General features: G+C 39.9%; 1 protein-coding gene across 27 annotated transcripts in view; it reads right to left on the bottom strand.

Annotated features, from left to right (window-relative positions):
• Positions 1-19,416, bottom strand: part of FOXP2 (forkhead box P2) — a 361,843-nt gene that overhangs the window by 108,643 nt on the left and 233,784 nt on the right. For 22 of the 27 annotated variants that reach the window (XR_014516587.1, XR_014516588.1, XR_014516589.1 and 19 more), the window contains one exon: positions 10,285-10,374. Coding sequence is in view for 21 of the 27 variants with exons in the window: in XM_083463464.1 (XP_083319590.1) it covers positions 10,285-10,374 (90 nt within the window). In the remaining 6 variants the exon portion in view is untranslated. Of the gene's footprint in view, positions 1-8,343; positions 8,422-10,284; positions 10,375-19,416 lie in introns of all 27 variants that reach the window. The other 5 variants (XR_014516592.1, XM_083463471.1, XM_083463473.1 and 2 more) reach the window with 1 other exon arrangement.

The following is a 19,416-nucleotide window of genomic DNA, read 5'->3' as shown; positions in this document are numbered from 1 at the left end:
AAAATTTGACAACGATGGAACCACCTGTGTTTACCTGCAGAAAGCACAGAACAGACAAAGAGCCTCCAGTTAAACAGCCACCCTCTGTACTTCCTTTGGATGAGGTGCATGAAGAAAGTTAAGACTGCAGGGTCCAAGCTGATTCAAGTGAGAATAGGTGATCCTTGATGTTTGGGGTCTTGAGAGGCATAAGGCCTTATAGGCCAAAACCGGCCCTCTGAATTGAGCCTGGAAACTTTTTGGTAGCCGGTGCAGTCAGGCCAAATTTATTGCAGTATGTTCAGACCTTTTGATCTCAGTAATATGGCTTCAGAATTCTGCACTAGCTGTAGTTTCCAAATGGTCAGCCGTTACTACAGCACATTGCAGTAAACTAACCTAGAAGTTACTAGAACACAGACAATTGAACCTGTCCAAATAGACTTACCCTTCAAAAATATAACACCTTGCCATGGGGAAAAAATCATTCCATATTTAGTTTAAGCAAACCATGGGTCTGTTCAGGGGTCATGGTAGCTTGTCTACAATGACCAAGGAAATATATTGGGCTGCTCCAGCACACATGGCTGAGCTCTTGTATAAAGGCCTTGTTTACATCAGGCCAAGGCAAACTCGGCCTCCAGATGTTTTGGGACTACAACTCCCATCATCCCTAGTTAACAGGACCAGTGGTCAGAGATGATGGGAATTGTAGTCCCAAAAACACCTGGAGGGCCGAGTTTGCCTAGGCCTGGTTTACATGAACAGACACCACCTCCACAGTGCAGCTGTTCCACAGTGTGCTGCAGCCACTATGGAAATTGCAGCTGGTTGTGTCTACAACACCAGTAAGCCAAAAGCCGCTGGGGTCGGAGATAGAGGTGGGCCACTCATTTTTGCCACACTCTTTCTCTCCCACCTTTTTCCTTTCCTTCTACTTTCCCCACTAACCCCCCCCTGTGGTGTTTTGGTTTAGGTAATGAGCCTAATTGCTAGGTCTGTGTGTGCATGAAAGTTTAGCACTATGGAAACTAGCCTAAGTGAGCCATGGGCTCTAGCATTTGCCCTCCCATCTCTTCGTCTAGGTGTGGCTACAAGGAAGAGAATGGAAGGATTTGCTTCCATTTTCAACTAATCACACTTATTTTTCGCTATGGTTTATCTGAACAAGCCAGGATTGTGAACTGCCGTTTGAAGCCATCTCCTTCAGACAAGCCACGTCTAAAAACTAATCACTGTCTGTTGCAGTTCAGTGACATAACAAAAGCCCTCAGTTGGTTTAAAACAGGGAGCAAATGATCCCTAAAGCCAGCCAGCCTTGTGCCATACTGCTACTCCATGGTTCAGTGTTACGCCGAAATGAGGCCAGCGTGTGCTATGGTAAACTTTTCATAAATTTAGCTGCCAACACAGACCGCTTGCTTAAATGCTCCTCAAAATAACAAACATTTTTTCCTTAGATTATATTTATTTGGTGGATTTGTCTTTCTAAAGTTTTGGAGTAAAATAAAGAATCAAGAACTGGGATTGTAATCTCTTTTTGTCCTTAAATTTTATTTACTAACTCAGCTGTGAATCTTTGCAAGAGAATGGGTATGAATATATATATATTCCACTTATTTTCTTGTCCCTACAGGCTAATAAAATAAACACCAAGTAATTAAACCTATAGGTACATTTAACTTTCCTCACACCAACTTATATAAAATGATTACTTCAATTAAGTGTTCATGCTAAACAAACAAAGCTTACCTTAGCCACCCGCTATTCCATTCCGCTTGATATTTATACAACACGCTTGGTACACACAGAGCTTAACCCTTTGCTTTCAGGAGTCATGATTTCCTGACACATGACTTCTAATACAGAATGTTTAAGTACCAACAGTAGAGGGGGGGGAATATGCGGGTCCTAATATTTATTTTACAAACTTATATCTTGCCTGTTTTTTTAATGAAAAGCCAAAGTGGTAACAACAACAACAAGAAGTCATGGAAACAATTCAACCAAATCATACATCAAAACCATAGCTTGATAAACAAGGCCACAGTAAACATTACAAAAAAGCCATCAGAATTAAACAAAATACTGTACCAGAAAGAAGGCCTTTTAAAAGATGCATGTCACCACCAGCCATTTAAAATAATGTAGTGAGAGTCTGATGCAGCTTGCTTGAAAAGACATTCCACAGTGTGGGTGCCACTGCAGAAAAGGCCCTAGTTTATTCTCCGCTTCACAGTGTCAAGAGACCTAGAGCAGGAATATCAGTGTGCAGGGAGGCTCATATGGAAGTTGATGGTCACAGGTCCCAAGCTGTTAAGGTCTTTAAAGGTCAACACCAATCAATATCTTCAATTGAGCTCGGAAGCAAACTGGCAGCCATTGCCGATCACACACTGGTGTGATAAAATTTGAAGCGGCTAACACAAGTCAGCATCCCAACTGAAACTTTTCGCACTAGTTACAATTTTCTAAATTTACTTATAGGGCAGTCTTACATAGTCCTCTGCCACAATAGTCTTATTCTTATGTGTTACATTCCTCACATGATGAGGGATATTATCAGAGATAAGTGCACCAGGTCAGCTCACCATTCCCATTGCCTCCGTAAGTTTTGGGGTGGATGGGGGGAGATAACAACAGTGGGGCCTGTTTTCTGATTATTATTTTTTGTGGGCTTTCCGTGAGATTTAGAATTCAGATTTCCCTGAATTCCCTCACTAGAAATGTTTGTATGGCCTCTCCAGCACCTACAGTTAAACGGACTCAAAGAGTAAAGCCAAGCTACAAACCTGATCTTTTCAATCCCATCCAGAACAGGTTGTAAACCCAAACCTGAGTCACACAGTCTCTACCCATCAACATTACTTCAGAGTTGTCTGGATTAAATTTTAGCTTGCCCTGCCCAACCGGTCCTTCATAGCCACCAAATAGCAGTTCAGCCTTTCTACTGCTTCCCTAAGATAAGAGGACAATTCAAAACAGAGTTTGGTGTCATTAGCACAGTGATGGCTCTGAACTCCAACTCTCTGGGTGAGTTCACCCAGCAGTTTCATGTATTTATTAAACAGTGTGGGGACAAAATGGAACCTCACAGAACCCCATACGTTACCAATCAATTAACTAAACAATCAAATAATAAAGGAATATTTCTGTAACTCACTAGTTGTCATAAAGTATGGCAACGGGAATTTGGTTGGATCTGGAAATTGTTAAGTGGTGAGCATACTGGAGTCTTGGGTGATTAATGAGGTGGCAAGTTTGTGGTGGATGACACACCAAATCATTTGAAATAGAAAAAACCCAAAGTGGACTGCAAAAAGCTCCAAATATGATTTCCTCAGAGTAAGTAGGTAACGAAATGGCCAATTGGGTTCAATGTAAGTAAAGAGAAAGGGATACACTTTGGGGCAAAAGTCCCGAGTATACAAATACATGGGCAAGTATATAAACTGGATGTACTAACCTAGAAAGAAGTCTTGGGGTTCAACAAAATCCTAAACTCAGTGAGCAGCAGGGGTGTAAAAGGCATGCTGAATGAGGGCAGTTGTTGAAATTAAAACAGCCAAAACTGACATTATGTTATATAAATCTATGGTGTGGTCACATGTGGAATATTGCATACAGTGGTACCTCGGTTTACGAACTTAATTCGTTCTGGAGGTCCGTTCTTGACCTGAAACTGTTCTTAGCCTGAAGCACCACTTTAGCTAATGGGGCCTCCTGCTGCCGCCACGCCGCAGGAGCACGATTTCTGTTCTTATCCTGAAGCAAAGTTCTTAACCTGAAGCACTATTTCTGGGTTAGCGGAGTCTGTAACCTGAAGCGTATGTAACCCGAGGTATCACTGTACAGTTCTAGCCACTGCCTCACAAAAAGTTATCATCAAATAACAAAATGTGCCAACAAAAAAATAGTAATAAAAAAGAAATACACCATCTGCTCTACATCTGATGATACATATTTTGGCAAATGTTGGACAGGTGGGCATGGTTTGCTTGAAATGGCTTCAAAGGGCAAATGGGGAAGTTTGGCAGATCTAATTAGGCTGGAGATTTCCCACTGCTGGCTAAACAGTCTGGCAGTGATGCTTCCGAGTGTCAGGCAGTCTTTTGCGCACACCCGTGGAGATGCCCAGGACTGCACCTGGGGCATGCTGCATGGCATGTGATGTGTCACTGAACCATGGTCCTTTCTCTCATTGTCTAAGAGAAGCTACCTTAGCCCAACAGCCAGATTTTGAGGGCAAGCTCCATAAACACATCTCAAAGTCTAGAACCAAAAGCACGTGAGCAGAAATTCAGCTCTCTATTGTGTGAACGTGCCATATGAACATTCACTTATTATTATTAGATTTTCCCCTTTTCATAGCTATCCCAAAGGTCAGCTGAAGTTGTGTTTCTAAGTCTGCCAAATTTAAATAATACTGACCTACATTAAAAAGAGTTATTAGGATTACTGAGGTAATGTGCATTAAGCTCCTTAAAAACTCAGAGAGTTATATACTTTATATTGTATATTACATGTATTTTTCCTTTTTGGTAGCTTTGGTATCAAAGATGCTTAAGGAAAACTATTTCCACTGTGCATGTGGTTTTTACCTTGAGTTTCCTTTTGAGGTTACGGCACCAAAATTCAGGAGAGTTTAAAATGCTCTTTTTCCGTTTCATGGGAGAAGAGGCTGAGAGATAAACCTTTGGCGACAGTGAATCTATGGTTGGTACACATATAGAACTTAAGTTCATGGTCAAATTCAGGGTGTTCAAGGCACAAGCCCTGCTTTAGCTAACACATTTTTATTCAATAAAGCCTTAACACTCAGCAGCCAGTCCATCTATCACTGTTAGTTTGCTATCAACATAGCAATGTCCTAATGGGAACTATGATTCATTCTTCCAAAGCATTTATCTGTGGTCCAGTAAAAGATGATTTTTTAAAATTAAAGGCTCAATAGTTTAACCACTTTTAATGAACGTGCAGTACAAGTGACCACAGTGAAATGTATTTTCAAGAGAAGTACCAACATACTGCTTTGGAAGGAAGTCTGCACTTTTCTAGAAATATTTGATAGAGTTGTTTGATGCACATGATTTAACCCCCACCCCCCACAAAAAACACAGGAAAAGGGCCCTTCTACAACTGCTATTGTGTAAATTTACGTTGTTTGCAGTAATTTTCAACTGACGGATTTGCCAACATAACCAAGCCCATTATCTGCTAGAAAATAATAAAAAGACATGCATTGTATAGAACTTTCATTTAAATAAATACCACATTATATAAATCAGCTTTGCCTTTAAATAAAAACATGGTATACACAGGAGATGTGATGGCAAACATTACCTAATGCTCCCCATTTGCTTGCTGATGTGTGAGCCAGGTATAAAGTTTTATTAGGTTTTTTTATGAGACTTATAATGCAGTTCCAACCTGTCTCCATTTGCCAGATCAGTCAGTTGTGCCAAAACAGAGGAAATTAGAAACACATTAATATGAAACCCTTTAAGATGCTGATGGGCTATGCTGGACCTCTTCATTTACTTCAATCTGATCCTAAACCCGCTTACTTCTGAGAATCTTCTGCTGAGTTCTTTGAGGATCACTTCTGGATTAAATCTCTTATCATTGGAATCTATATGCATATTTACTCAGAAGTAAGTTCCACTGTGTTCAATGGGGATTAAAAAGGTAAAGGAACCCCTGACCATTAGGTCCAGTCGTGGCCGACTCTGGGGTTGCGGTGCTCATCTCGCTTTATTGGCCGAGGGAGCCGGTGTACAGCTTCCATGTCATGTGGCCAGCATGACTATGGGGATTACACTAATCAATCAATCAATCAATCAATCAATTAATCAATGGGGATTACACCCTGGTAAAAAATTAAGATTGTAAGAAGGGGTGCTTACAGGATTTTCTGGGCTCAATTCACTCTGTATGTGAATTGGGCTTTCCAGTCTGGCTGTAGAAGAGGACATTGATTTATATAAAATGTGCATATGATTTGTGTTGTAGGTAAATGTTTTTTGCAGGTGGAGTTGAGGCCCTCAAAATAAATCAGTGGTTGTAAGCATCATAAAATGTGTAACAGAATGTGAATGGGTAAAGCTTTTCCTATAATTGTATTTCCATAGGAGAAAAACCTTTACCTGTTGGATTTCTGCCCGTCACACACTTCTTAAAAGCACAAGAATCCTGCTTCCCTCAATGCCAACCCTAAACCAAAACCAAGGCTGCACTTCTGTACCCACTGACCTAGGAGTGAGTTTTGCATTTGTCAATGGGGAGCAGAGTGGGGGATTCTTTAACATCCACTTGCATGTAGTAGAATGAGCAAAAAATAATTTATAGGGAGTACCTGATCTCAGATGAAAGCCCCACAGGAATGAGGCATCCTGGTTTATAGGAAAAACAGGGATTCCTATTGCCTGGTTTCCCCAAAAAACAACTCTGATTTCACTCATTGGCTAAAAACACTGAATGGTGACAAGACACAGGCTTGGTCATCACACAGAAATCAGAAAGGTATCTGCACATTTTGCTTCATAACTTTTTAGAAGGGCTAGAGAATTGAATTTTTTTAAATGAAAGATCAGTCTTGGGGGCCTTGCAAGCTATGGGTCCGGTAGATCAGTACCTTCTGTACCTGTCTTTTGGTAACCCTAAGTCCCACAAACCCAGTTTGCACTATTAAATCCTCGCTTAATGAGCCAAATTATTCACAAGTTTAGTGTGTTTGCACACATCCCCTTCACTCCTACTTCATTCATGTGTGAGCAGGGAACAAACAAGGAAGCCACAGCAAACCACAGTTTCTTGTTACATGTGAACCAGGAATATCAATACAGTCAGGAACCCTCCCCAGCAGGCTCTATCATGGTTAACAGCTTCTGGCAAAGCCAGAGCAAAGGGGCTGAGTAGTCTGGATTTGATTGTGCAAATGCAGCTACTGTGTTCAATGACATTTACAGTTTAATAAGTGAGTATAGGACCGCAGCTTAAGACTGCACCAATCCTAGCACACCAGGCTTTTAAATGTTCTTTTTTAAATACAATTGCATCAGTGAAATACTGGAACAAGTCAACACTAAATATGGCTTAACAAAAATAAAGGAAGTGTCACTATTTGTGACCCATGGGGTCACAAATTCAATATAAATTTCCACTACCCAATGAACAACACAGAGCTTTGTATTGGCAGTTAATATCAGAAATATATAAACCAGGAGAGGCAAACCGTTTTTTAGCCTGAGGGCCATGTACTCTCATGAGAAAACATCTGGGAACCATATGCTGGGCGTGGGCAGGGTCAGAGGTAAATGTGGATGGGACTATAAAGAATAGTGAGGCGGGGAACAATAGAGGTGACTCCTACCTTTGTACAGCATTCTAGCCACACAAAAGTCAGAAGATTCTACATGGTCACACCCATACATCTCTCCAAACTCCATGAAGGTAAGCAAGAGGCATTATCACAGTTCACAAGTTCTTTCCAGCCACGCAAACATATTCAAGAATAGCAATGAGCAGGACTGGTGAGGGCTGTGGCTATGGTAGAGTGGTATTGTCTAGAGACAGACTCAGTGGGCTATATTCAGCACCAATCCTTGATATAAATTTCAAGGTTTCGTTATAAAATTCTCTACCCCCCCCCCATGTGTGTCAAATTCAAATTATGTTAGATGCATATAAATATGTTAAGTTAATTTCTTAACTTACTTAACTAGAAGACCAAGCTTAAGAGACAAATCAGAGCTTTAAAGTATAACTGCATTTACTCAGAATCAGAAGTCAGTAAACACTCTCCTTTATTCCTCATGATAGGGACAAGGTCTACCTCCCCTCTCCTCTGGAGTAGCTGTAAGGAGAAAGCAAGCTTTTATGTCTAATTTTGATTAACTGCAGTTTAGTGTTACATTTGGATCCTAAACTATAGCAAACCTTAACTACGGTTTGCAGAAAAAAATCTGAAGTTGGCTTCTTTCAAACAAACCCATCCAGCAATGACCGTCTGTGAGGCCTGAATGCATCTACAAGCTGTGATTAATCAAAAATGGAAGAAAATTTTTCAAATCCCTCCTTGCTGCTGCGCCAGAGAAGGAAGGCAGGGAAGCAGACAACACCAAGGCTCACTGTGGCTCATTTCCACTCAAATAAACCATGGTTTATCATGAAGTTTGAATGAAGACTTTGTGTTCTCTTTTTACATCATCTGTTATCCTTGGATAACAACTTCTGAATTCATTTTAACATTCTATTTGTTCAAGGAGTAATATTTGAAAGGCTGAAGTAAGGGCTACTTTGGATGCTACATTTTACGTAGTATTGCAGAGGCAACACTGGGAAAATCAGAGGCTCTTTACTCACATCTTTCATCCTGAAACAACAGCAACGCTATCATCTTCGGCAGATAGAGTTCAGAGGTCCATAGAGCAACACAGTGATCTGTGAATGACCCAAGATAATCAGCAATGGATCTTCCATATGTGTATGGATCCACTGGAGTAAGCTGTTACTTCATGTAGCACAAACAGGATGCCCTAATCCAGGGCCCTGAATCCCTGTCCCCATGCATGTCTAGCACAGAGCTGTATTACAGCAGCCCTGAGAGAAAAGTACTCACAGTTTCAAACAGTAACAAATATGTCTCCTCTTTCCAAGCAAAATTTCAGCACCCCCTGGGGAAATGTCCACTTATTTATTTATGTTGTCTTCACTTGCCGTCAGTGGCACCATCAACTGCCCAGTGTGACTGGGGCAACCCAGTCAGTTGGGCAGGGTACAAGTAATAAATTATTATTATTATTATTATTATTATTATTATTACTACTACTACTACTACTACTACTACTACACCAAATGTAGCTATGCAACATTTTGACACAATCCCCATTCACTACATTATTGGGTGGGATCATATACGTGACTAGCCAGCAAGGAGACAAATGCAGCAACCTAGGGGTTAAATGGCACGGAACCAAAGGAAAATAATGTTCTCAGGGTTGGGAAAGTCAGTATTTGTACAACTCTAAAAGCTTTTTTTCTTTTGGATAGGGTTCAAATCCATCACCAATTACTAGTTTCCACAGAAAATATTTGCCATCCCTAGTAAATATCCTATTTTCTACTTCTCATTTTGGTCCCACATGGAAGTTGTCAAAAATCACCTCCGCACAGCAGCGTTCCATGTGGCAACTTTAAGCATCTCAAAACGATTCCGCTGGCAGCGCAGGCTCCCCACCCCACTACCACCAGCCGCATGAACTGCATGGCACCAGCATAAAGAGACTCCCTGTGATTACGGCTAACCACATGGTTAGTGGCTTTCAAACATTTCAAATATCACATGAAGCACGGTCACCTAGAAGTCATTTTTGGCAGCCTGCATGCAGTGCCTGTAACATTTCAATCAGCCTTTGGTTTAAAAGAAAGTGAAACACTGAATTCACTCAAATGCCTGTTTAGATACAATGGCATCAGCTTGAAAACTTTCTCTGTACTTATGAGGGAAGTAAAGAAAAGCATGGGTTGTATTGTGAGAGGAAGAACAACATTATTACTACTCCTAGGAATATATGCACACACTAAGAACCTTCCATTTTTCAGCAGTGAAATAACAAATATTTGGTTCACATAAAACAAGTCAGAACTAGCTTTTGACAGCAGGGCCTGGTTCCACTCCTTTTGCTAAGTCATTTATAAACAACCATAAAAGCAAAACAAAAAACCACCACTATCCTCATCGGATTAACAAGATTTATATTTATAATCTGTGCGTATTTTTCTATTAAATATTATGAACAATAGCTGAAGCACATGATAAAAACATTCTTTTTGGATCCTTACACAATATGAAGAGAGGGCGGGGGGAGCCCTTAACACACAACCAGTTCGATAAAATACATCGTTCTAATAGCAGGAGGGGTTGCTCTTTGCATATTCAGATAATTGTTCTGAAAGCTTTCCATTCCTGAAAAATTGCCACTTTACAACCAAGTGTTCAGAGTGAAGAATGTGCACAAAATTCCCCAGCTATCTGTAGGAAGATTATTTGTATAGCGCCTATTGGACCCGAGATTGTTCTGCTTCACTCTCTGTGACCTTTTAAGCCACTACAAGCTTCTATAAAAGGGGTTCTTTTTGCGTAGTAACGTTTCTTAATAAATTACAGTTCTAATAGTAAAGCTAAAGCCATTTGCAAAAAATGTAAATATGCAAGAATGCAACAAGGTACAGTTGTATATCTATATTTAGGTGTGCTTGAGTGCTACAGCGATTAGGTCTCAGATGTAAAGATGATTTACTAACCTGCAATGGTCTCTGTTTATCACTGCTCTTGGGAGATTTCAGCCCAGTTGTCTGTTGCTGTAAAAGCAGCTGTCTGGCTGCCTGCAAAGCCTGCAAGTAAATACAATATCAAGGTAAATAATTTTTGAACATTTAATTGAAAATGTTATTGCTTGTAACTTACCCAATGTTAACTTTCAAGCATAATTTGATCTTCCCTTATACAATCTGAAAACAGAAGACTTCCCATTTTCTTTAAACACACCAAGAAAATTCCACAGAAAGTACTTATGCAAGATATTGTGAAAAAGTATATATGTGCAACAAATCCTCAAGGAAATAGCATTAATTTGTATAAAGTGCTTGAAGAGGAAAAATCATAAACCGCATCAATAGCCTCATCTCCACAAGGAACTTGTCTTTAAGTGTTCAGCTAAAATGCTCACACCCTTGTAAATCATCATTCAATTTGCATTTTCATATTACAATTTTTAAGCAAAAGCAGTAGACTTCAAGTGTTACCGGAAGCTGTAATTAAATTTGACGAATCAACATCAGATTATCTTGAAAGTGAATTAATAAGGATATTCATTGAAGATTAAAAACACTTTTTTGTACTTACAATTCAAGGGGAAACCTCTCGTTTGACAAAATAAAGTGGAGTTTTAATGCCAAATAAAATTAAGAGGCTTTCATTTGCATTCTTCGTAAACTCTGAGAACAAAGAAATCACTACCTAGCCAATCAGATTAGCTTCTGTGGGTGATAGAACTGCAATCAAAATATAGCATTAAAAAAATCTTCTCATTTGAATTAAGTAAAACAAAACTGAGCACAAGAGAAAGATGCCAATTACCAGGAAAATATCTAACTTTAAAATGTGGTCTACACAAGTGAAAAAACTAATGTGGATAGTAGTCTCTTTTTTTTTTAAGGAACCCTTCAAAACCAACTATAAGAAACTACTAAGATGCCTTCATTCACTTTTCTATCCTATAACAAATCCAGTGAGTTGCTACTTTGTGATCTGAAAATATTAAAACTACGTTTTATTTTATTTTCTGTAGAACTGGCACAGAAAACTATTTGCAAATACAGAGCAATGATTACCTGAACAGTATGCACCCTAAAATTGCCAAACTGGTAAAGAAAGGTATAGTTTTGATTAGACTCAAATGAGCTGCTTTTTTAAAGATAGTTTCCAGTAGCCATGACAACAGTTGCTTTGACAAGATGTGCATATGGCATTACACTGCCAGCTGGTATGAACAATGTTTGAACTACTGCATTGAGATGCTGAGCAAACAGAAAAAGTTGCCACGTTCTTAACCCTCAGGGAAAGCAGTCATCCCCTGATCAATTATGAAAAGACAGAGAGAGGGCTGCTACAGTCTGGCTCCATACAAGTTTTCTGAGAAAGCACGCAGACACAGCAAACCAAAGTAAACAAACTGCACGCACTATCGCCAGCTCCTAAGAACACAGATTTGTCCGCCTGTAAAAGGCACCAGTACGTGGCTGAAGCACACCCACAACAATCCTCTTGCTGTTTTCTTGGGTTTTTCAAGTAGTTGCAGACCAGCAAGAGCCCTACGAAACCACCCTAGCTTGCTTTAAATTCAAGTGCAACAGATTTTAAAAGAGGATCACAAAGCTTGCCGAGGAACGGCAGGCCTCTCATTTATTCCTGAGCCTAAAAAGATGTCTGCCTTTATTAAGCCAAAAAATATTTTAGATTGCAGAGCGGTAGCTATAGGTTTACAGTAGCACCGTGGAGGCTTGGAAGCACCATCAAGGGATGGGACAGTGGGCTTTTAGGAGAAGAATATGGCCAAGGTTGTCTCCCAGGCTCTGTACACATTGGCAGCTTAAAACACCATGAGGCTGTTTCCCCTGTTTCAAGTCACATTTGCATCGTGCAAAGCACAGAGGAGGAAGAGGTGTCTATACCTGATGCACATTACCTGTTTGCTTTCCCCACCCGTGGAAAGCTCCCCCATAATACCTATTCATGAAGCTGTCATCTGTGCATGTGCACCTATCTGCTGGTGTCTCTAATGTACACCCCTTGGCTTAACTGTAAAGTGAATATGGCTTACGTCTTCTAACTGGATGGAAGGGGGAAATGCACCAAACAGCAGCATTTCTCAAGAAGCTACAGCATTGATGTGGATGTGGCTAATATTGTGTGTATGTGGCTTCCAAACCTAGCAATGGAGCACACTTGATGCAGAGTAAACTGTAATGTGCACACAACCTCTGACAGCTTCTCATTCCATCCCTTTGATCTGGTACAATGGTTTACAGCAATCCCTGGTTTGCAAAACAAGGAGCCAGTCTCAGCAATGTGCACGTAAGAAATTAAAGTAGAACAATGGCACAAGCCCCTATCAGGAAGCTGCCTTATACTGAAAAAGATCATTGGTCCATCTGGCTCAGAACTTCTCTCATCTGGTGCCCTCCAGGTGTTCTGGGCTACAACTCTTATCATTCCTGACCACTGGTCATGCTGGTTGTGGCTGATAGTTCAGAACATTTGGGGGACACCAGGGTGTGGAAAGATGCTCTACCACTGACAGGAAGTGGATCTCCAAGTTATCTGAGGGGTTTCCTACCTGGAACCCCAAGGACTGAAGCTAGGATATTTTATATGTAAAAGGAGCACCCTTCTCCTGTCTTAAACTTGTGTGTTCAATTGCTAAATGCGAATTAAAATGTTAAATTTGTATGAAAGGGTATCTTAGAAATGCTGACAACTGAAACACTGTGAGAAGTACAGATTGTGGTTGTAGACTCTTGGGCTGGGCTTTAAGTGTTTTTGTTGTGGGGGTTGTTGCTATTATTGATTTTTTTGTATCTTTATTTTGAATCTTATGATTTATCTGGGATCTGTTCCAATTTGGTTGTGTTTTTGCTGATGTTTTATTTATTGTTTATGGCTGCTTTTGTTATGTTGTAATGTATTTTTTCATGGTGTAAGCCACTTTGAGCATAGTTTGAACTATGGAAAGGAGACATACAAATAAAATTATGCAAGTATGTATGGTAAACAAATAGAGACGAGTACCTTAAATTCTCCTTTTGTCAATTCACTTACTCATGTTAAATCCATGATAAATGAGTGAGTTATGAATGATGTATGGAATTTGTCACTGCTTAGCATATGATGGAATTAGTGCATCTTTCAAAACTGAGGATAATTTGATTTAGTAAGACATGTGTATCATTTAAGTATCATAGACTTACGGGGGGGGGGGCTCAACACAATTTACAGTATCTCTAATGTAAGAAAACATGAGAAAAGCATTAAACTGTATATAATATCAGTAAACACACACTAAAGCCTGGATTGAGTAGCTATCATTAAAGCTGCCCAGAAGCCTGGAAGAATAAAAATGATTTTCCTGGTGCAAAAATTATAGTTAACTTGGCACCAGACATTCCTTCCTGGGGAAAGCGCTCCAAAGTCCAGGGTTGCACTATTACTGAGAAGGTCCAGTCTCCCATTCTGTAAACTTATATGAAGATCTGTCTGCCCTTTAACACAATTAGCAAAAACTTGCAAAATGGGTTGATGAAACAAATTGCAACTTTTCACTGAAAACGAGCAGTTTAGAAATGAGTAGCAGTTTAGAGGTTTGTGAGGTGGTCATGTCCAAATTCCAAAAACATCTGTGTGGAATTAAGTAGCATTTTTACTTAACAAAGTAATCTAATTCAGTAAAAGTATGGCACATGTCACAGCTTAAAACAATAAAGCCACTGAGGATGTGGATTAAAGTAATAATACCATTCTGGACAACAGGTGTCCAGAACAGGCAATATTACACAAAATATTGATCATGTGGCTTTCGGAACACATTACTACACACTATTTATGGGTAAATATTGCTGTGACTCCTAAACTTGTAAGCAACATACAAATAAACTGATATACTCTTGATAATTGTAAAACCTTAAACAGATAATAATAATATATTTAACCAGGTTTGTAAATCTTAGGAGCCAGTGTGATTCTCTGGATTTTACAGCTAAGTGTTACTGAGATTCTGTGTATACATACAAGTTCCTGTTACGTGCATATTCAGGAGCTACATTTTTACATGTTTTAATTACACCTCTTTTTTGGTGTTAAGCAGGAATGAAATTGCTTAATATATTACTGAATTATTTTATAAATATGTTGTTTTCCTCCTTTTCGAATTTTTTTCCTAAAAGAAAACAGATGTCATTCATATTGTTTCGTTAAAAACAGGAATGTTTAACCTATCAGCCTGTTGCATTTGAGATGTTAAAATGAAAAATGACATCTATGGCCATTAATATCTTCAATGTATAAACAGCACAGCGTGACACATTCTTGAGAGCTGAAGGCTACAAAATCTCTCTGAAACATAAATAACAAAGCACTCAGAATCATATTTGATGTTGATATTCATCTCTGCTTCCTGGGCTCCTTATGAAAATAGATGCAGCCCAAATGGATCTCCTATAATTGGTTTCAGATAGCGGGGTCAGAAGAAATACGATACAAGAAACTATTACATGGAACAGGCGAAACAAGAATGTTTATACAAGCACTACCCTGTTAAACTGACAATGGGCGTATACTTTACAGATAACCAGAAGGAAGAGGGGGGGAGGAAGACTTGTCATAAGAGATTATTTTTATTCTCCATTTTGTTACGGAATATTTTAACTTTTACTATATAATGTAAAAATAGGCTCTTTTAAGCAAGAATGGCGCAAGATGTCTCAAACCACTTGGAAACAGTGACCAGAACACTATCAAATTCAGCATCTATGTGAGTGAATAATTGCCCAGAAAGTTGAATACCAGTCAAATTTAATTTAAAAAGGGAAAGAAGATTAGTTATATGAACTCATACAACTGCCTTATACCGAGTCAGATCATGGGTCCATCTAACTCAAGGCTGATCTGCATTAAGGTGGGTTTTTAAACCAGTATTTTTGCTTCTTGCCTGCTTGGTGATGCGCTCTCTCGCTCTCTCTCTCTATCATGCACGCTTATATTGATACCACTACTTCTAAGCCTTTGCTCTGGGATTTCTGAGACTAGTTTTATGCTGACTTTTTTGAGTTTTCACATTACTGCACATGCACACCAGCTACTACTGGCATCAGTGGGAGTGGCTTCTTTCCTGCAGAACTGATTCAGCAGCCTTTGCCCCACCCTCATGTTTGACCTTACAGGGGATCTGTGTGGAGGAAGTGTGATCTCCCATTTCATTCCCACTGACCACAGAGTCATGTTAATGACGGTCATACAGAGAAGAAAGTCCTGGTTGTTACTTTGCAGTGTGTACCTGCACAGCTCCAAATACAAGAATGACTTTAAAGAGCAATGACTGTGAGCAAGTGGGAAGCCCGGCAACAAAGCATCACAGCCTGAGTGACAAAGCAATAAGGGGAAAAGGTAAAGCATCCAGAATGGTTCAAGAGATTCTACAAAATGATCAAAGAATGTTAGGTAAAATACAAGTGAGACCCCCACAAGAAAATAATGCGGTGTATTCCTGTGTGTGTTACCTGAGCTTATGACTGAAGAAGCAAAAAAGACAAAACCAGAGGTTAGTACTCTAACTTGGGTTCCACTTCAAGTACAAACATGCTCCTTATGTTCCGAGCATTCTAAAGTGCAACCAGTCTGCATAAAAGTCAATGGAGCATGAGGCTTCTGAATGCCTGATTTGGCCTATGAAGAGGAGGTCTGTTGTGGAACCAATTTAAGTAAATTGACCTTTGCTGCAACTTGAGAGATTCAGGTTTTTTTGTTTGTTTGTTTTACTAGGAGTCCAAAGCAGCCTCAGTTTCACCTATGGCCTGCAGTATTAACAATAAACTATAGTGCACAGCTGCTGCAAGCTACCCTCCAACCTGCAAAGGAGTATAACAGTGAACTACACTGCCGCCTCAGCCCAACCTGCTATTGAGGGATAAAAGCAAAAAAATAGCACTGTGGGTTGTTGTACTCTCTCAACTCCAGCCCAAGTCCAAGCATGAAATAAGGGTCCAATACTGGACAGCAAGGTTATTGTAAACCTCTTTGAGCATAATCTGCAGTATTCAATATATACTGTACTACAAAAAACACTCTTCCAGTGGCCATCACATCTATTAGCTGAGACCGGTAAATGTTGCCTCCAAGTTCAGAGGCAAAGTATCTCTGAACTACAATTGCTCAAGGGCAAACAAATGGAGAATGTTTGTCTTCAGACCCTGGTTGTGGGCTTCCCAGTTGACCAATGTTGCCTGTCTGGCCAGTATCGGAAACAGGGTGTTGAACTGCATGGGAATGTTGGCCTGATCCAATACAGTTCTTATGTTCAGAGATACAAACACTCATGGTAAACATTTATTTAAATCAAATACAAAAAATCAAACAACCAGCCAATGTGTTGCAGGACAACAAACCAGTGAAACAGGGGACCTACTGGGATATAAATGAATTATATACATCAGTCTTAATAATACAAGATGTTGGAAAGTTACTCACACTCAAACAATTAATTTCACCCACTACAACTTAGTAATTGCAGTATAGAGGACAAAAAGGGATAATGTTTTAGAATGGTTAGACAAACTAAAAAACCAACACTACACTGAGTTGATGCCATTCCCCGTGGGTTCTTCAAGAATTCAAACATGAAATTGTCTATCAAAAGATAAACAACACACACATACACTCCATAACATTAGAAGGTCAACTATCTTCTTCAAAGGATCTAGAAAATTTGGGGGTCTGTTGGCCTAACCCAGTGTTCCTCAATCTGGTACCCTCTAGATATCTGAACTACAATTTCCATTAAACCCAGCCAGCATGACCAATGGTCAAAGATGATGGGAAGTTGTAGTCTAAAACATTTTAAGTATACCAGATTTGGGAAACCTGGAGCAATCGCTATCCCTAGTACAGTGGTACCTCGGGTTACAGACTCTTGAGGTTACAAACTCCGCTAACCAGTAAGTGGTTGCTCCAGGTTAAGAACTTTGCCCCAGGATAAGAACAGAAATGCCAGTGGTGTAGTGGCAACAGGAGGCCCCATTAGTGAAAGCGCACCTCAGGTTAAGAACCGTTTCAAGTTAAGAACAAACCTCTGGAACAAATTAAGTTCTTGACCCGAGATACAACTGTAAATACTATGAAAAGTAGTGCAGTTAAAACATGTACAATAGCCCACAAAAATTGCGATTTATCATAAGCAGAGCCCTGCTGGATCAGGTCAAAGGCCCATTTAGTTTTTCTGACATTTTTCTAACTGTTAATTTCTGCATTATATTTTAGTTTTCACATAATGTAAAAGCCACTTCCAGAAATATAGTGGATACAGTGCAAGTTTACTGCTCATTTCCATGTAACAGGCTTCTAGAGAGGAAAATGTCTGCAAATAACATGGAGATGAGTGCTAACCTTCAACTATATTCCACTATATTTCTGGAAGTGGTTTTTATGTCGTGTGAAAGCTAAAATATAATGTGGAAATTAGCAGTTAGGGAAATGTCAGGAAAACTGAATAATCTGCTGTGTAAATGCAGCCTGACAGAGGGAAAACAGATGCCATACTAGAATCAATATGGTGTCTGTAAAGGAGAGGTCTTAGAATAGACAGATGACAGGTTTCAGCAACAGATCTGTTGAACTGGTGTGCAGTATGTTATTGGGACTCAGAAAGCTTTTAAACAAAGTTCGAGAACAGCAGCTCATGGGGAAAGGAAACAACAACATCAAACTCATGGGATCAGAGGATAGGTCTCCTTAATGATCAATAGCTACTCAAAAACAGAAAGCACTACAAAAAAATAAATGAACAACATCACAATAGAGGGAAATAAATGGAAGGGTCCCCAAGGGTCTCTGGTGGAACTTGTGGTATTAATGCTCCAATGTGAGGTAGAAAAGTGAGAAAGGAAAGTTGCAGGTGACAGTGAGGGCATAACTTCTTGCTGGATTAAAAGCTTATTCAAAATAGAATGCTTTGAACTAGTCATCTCTCTTTCTTTAGATAGCAGCCACTGTCCAGGGTGTGTGTGTTTTTAAAAGAAAATAAATCCTTTTGCTCCTACGCCATATTTCCACTGAATATTAACCCCTCAAGCCAGTGTTTTCAGCAACCAGACTCTCTGGTGTCAAACAGCAGGCTTGGCAGCAGAGGGGGGTTTTCAGGAGAAAAGTGCATGGGAGGAAAGACTTGCTCCTCTCCCTATCTGCCATCCTGCTTAAGAATCAAGAACGCTTGAAACTACTTGTTTCCTTTCTTTCAAAAGCATGGCCCGTTTTAAGCATGTTAGTTAAAAAATGCTTTTAACGTAAAGTCTAGTGTGTTCCTAAATAGTCAGAATGGTAAATTACAGGTAGGTTTCAAGGAATTCCCAAAGCATTGGACAGTCAGATGACAAGTGAAATTTGTGTGTGGTTCAATCAACCTTGCAAGGGCCACATGCCAGCAGTAGGTGTGGCCAAAAGTCACACGACTGATGCAGACACACCCACACATACAGATAGAATATACACCCACACATACAGGCAAACAGGAAGACAAGCAATCAACCAAATGAAGTTGGGGGCAGACAAGCAAATACACTCTCACTTTCCAGAGGGCAGGCACACTTAATCCATTCACTCAGCCTAGGAGGGAGGGTTTCTTCCTAACAAAGTACTAAGGTATGAGGTCCCCCTGGACTCTAGTACTGTAATAAGGGAGGAGGAAAGCTTTGTTTTTGCTATTCATCACAGTGCCAGGATAGGAGGAGCACCTCCCAGTCTGCGATGGAGAAGAAAACTAAAGTGTTTCAAATGTCTTGCCACTCCCTCTGGTGCAACACCACTGTGAAGGGATGTGGGAATGGTGGCAGCAATGGGAGGGAAGAAGGGAAGGTGATCAGGAAGTGTGCACCCAAGCCTCCTTTTGCACAATGGGAATCACATGTGTGAGGAGTGGTAGGATGCTTGGATAGGGGTATCGTGACAGAATACTGAGGATAGAATAGAAAGATGTTGTTGTTTAGTCGTAAAGATATCAACTGTAATTAAGAGTCTGTAGAATCTATTTGATAGCATGAAAGAGATAATAGTGCTTAAAAGCAAATGTAAGTGGACAAATAATGAGCAATTGTAAGCAACAATGAGAAAAT

The sequence above is a fragment of the Podarcis liolepis genome (assembly GCF_965112155.1).
Source record: "Podarcis liolepis genome assembly, chromosome: 10".
NCBI lineage: Eukaryota > Metazoa > Chordata > Lepidosauria > Squamata > Lacertidae > Podarcis > Podarcis liolepis.
This window is presented reverse-complemented; position numbering and strand designations above follow the sequence as displayed.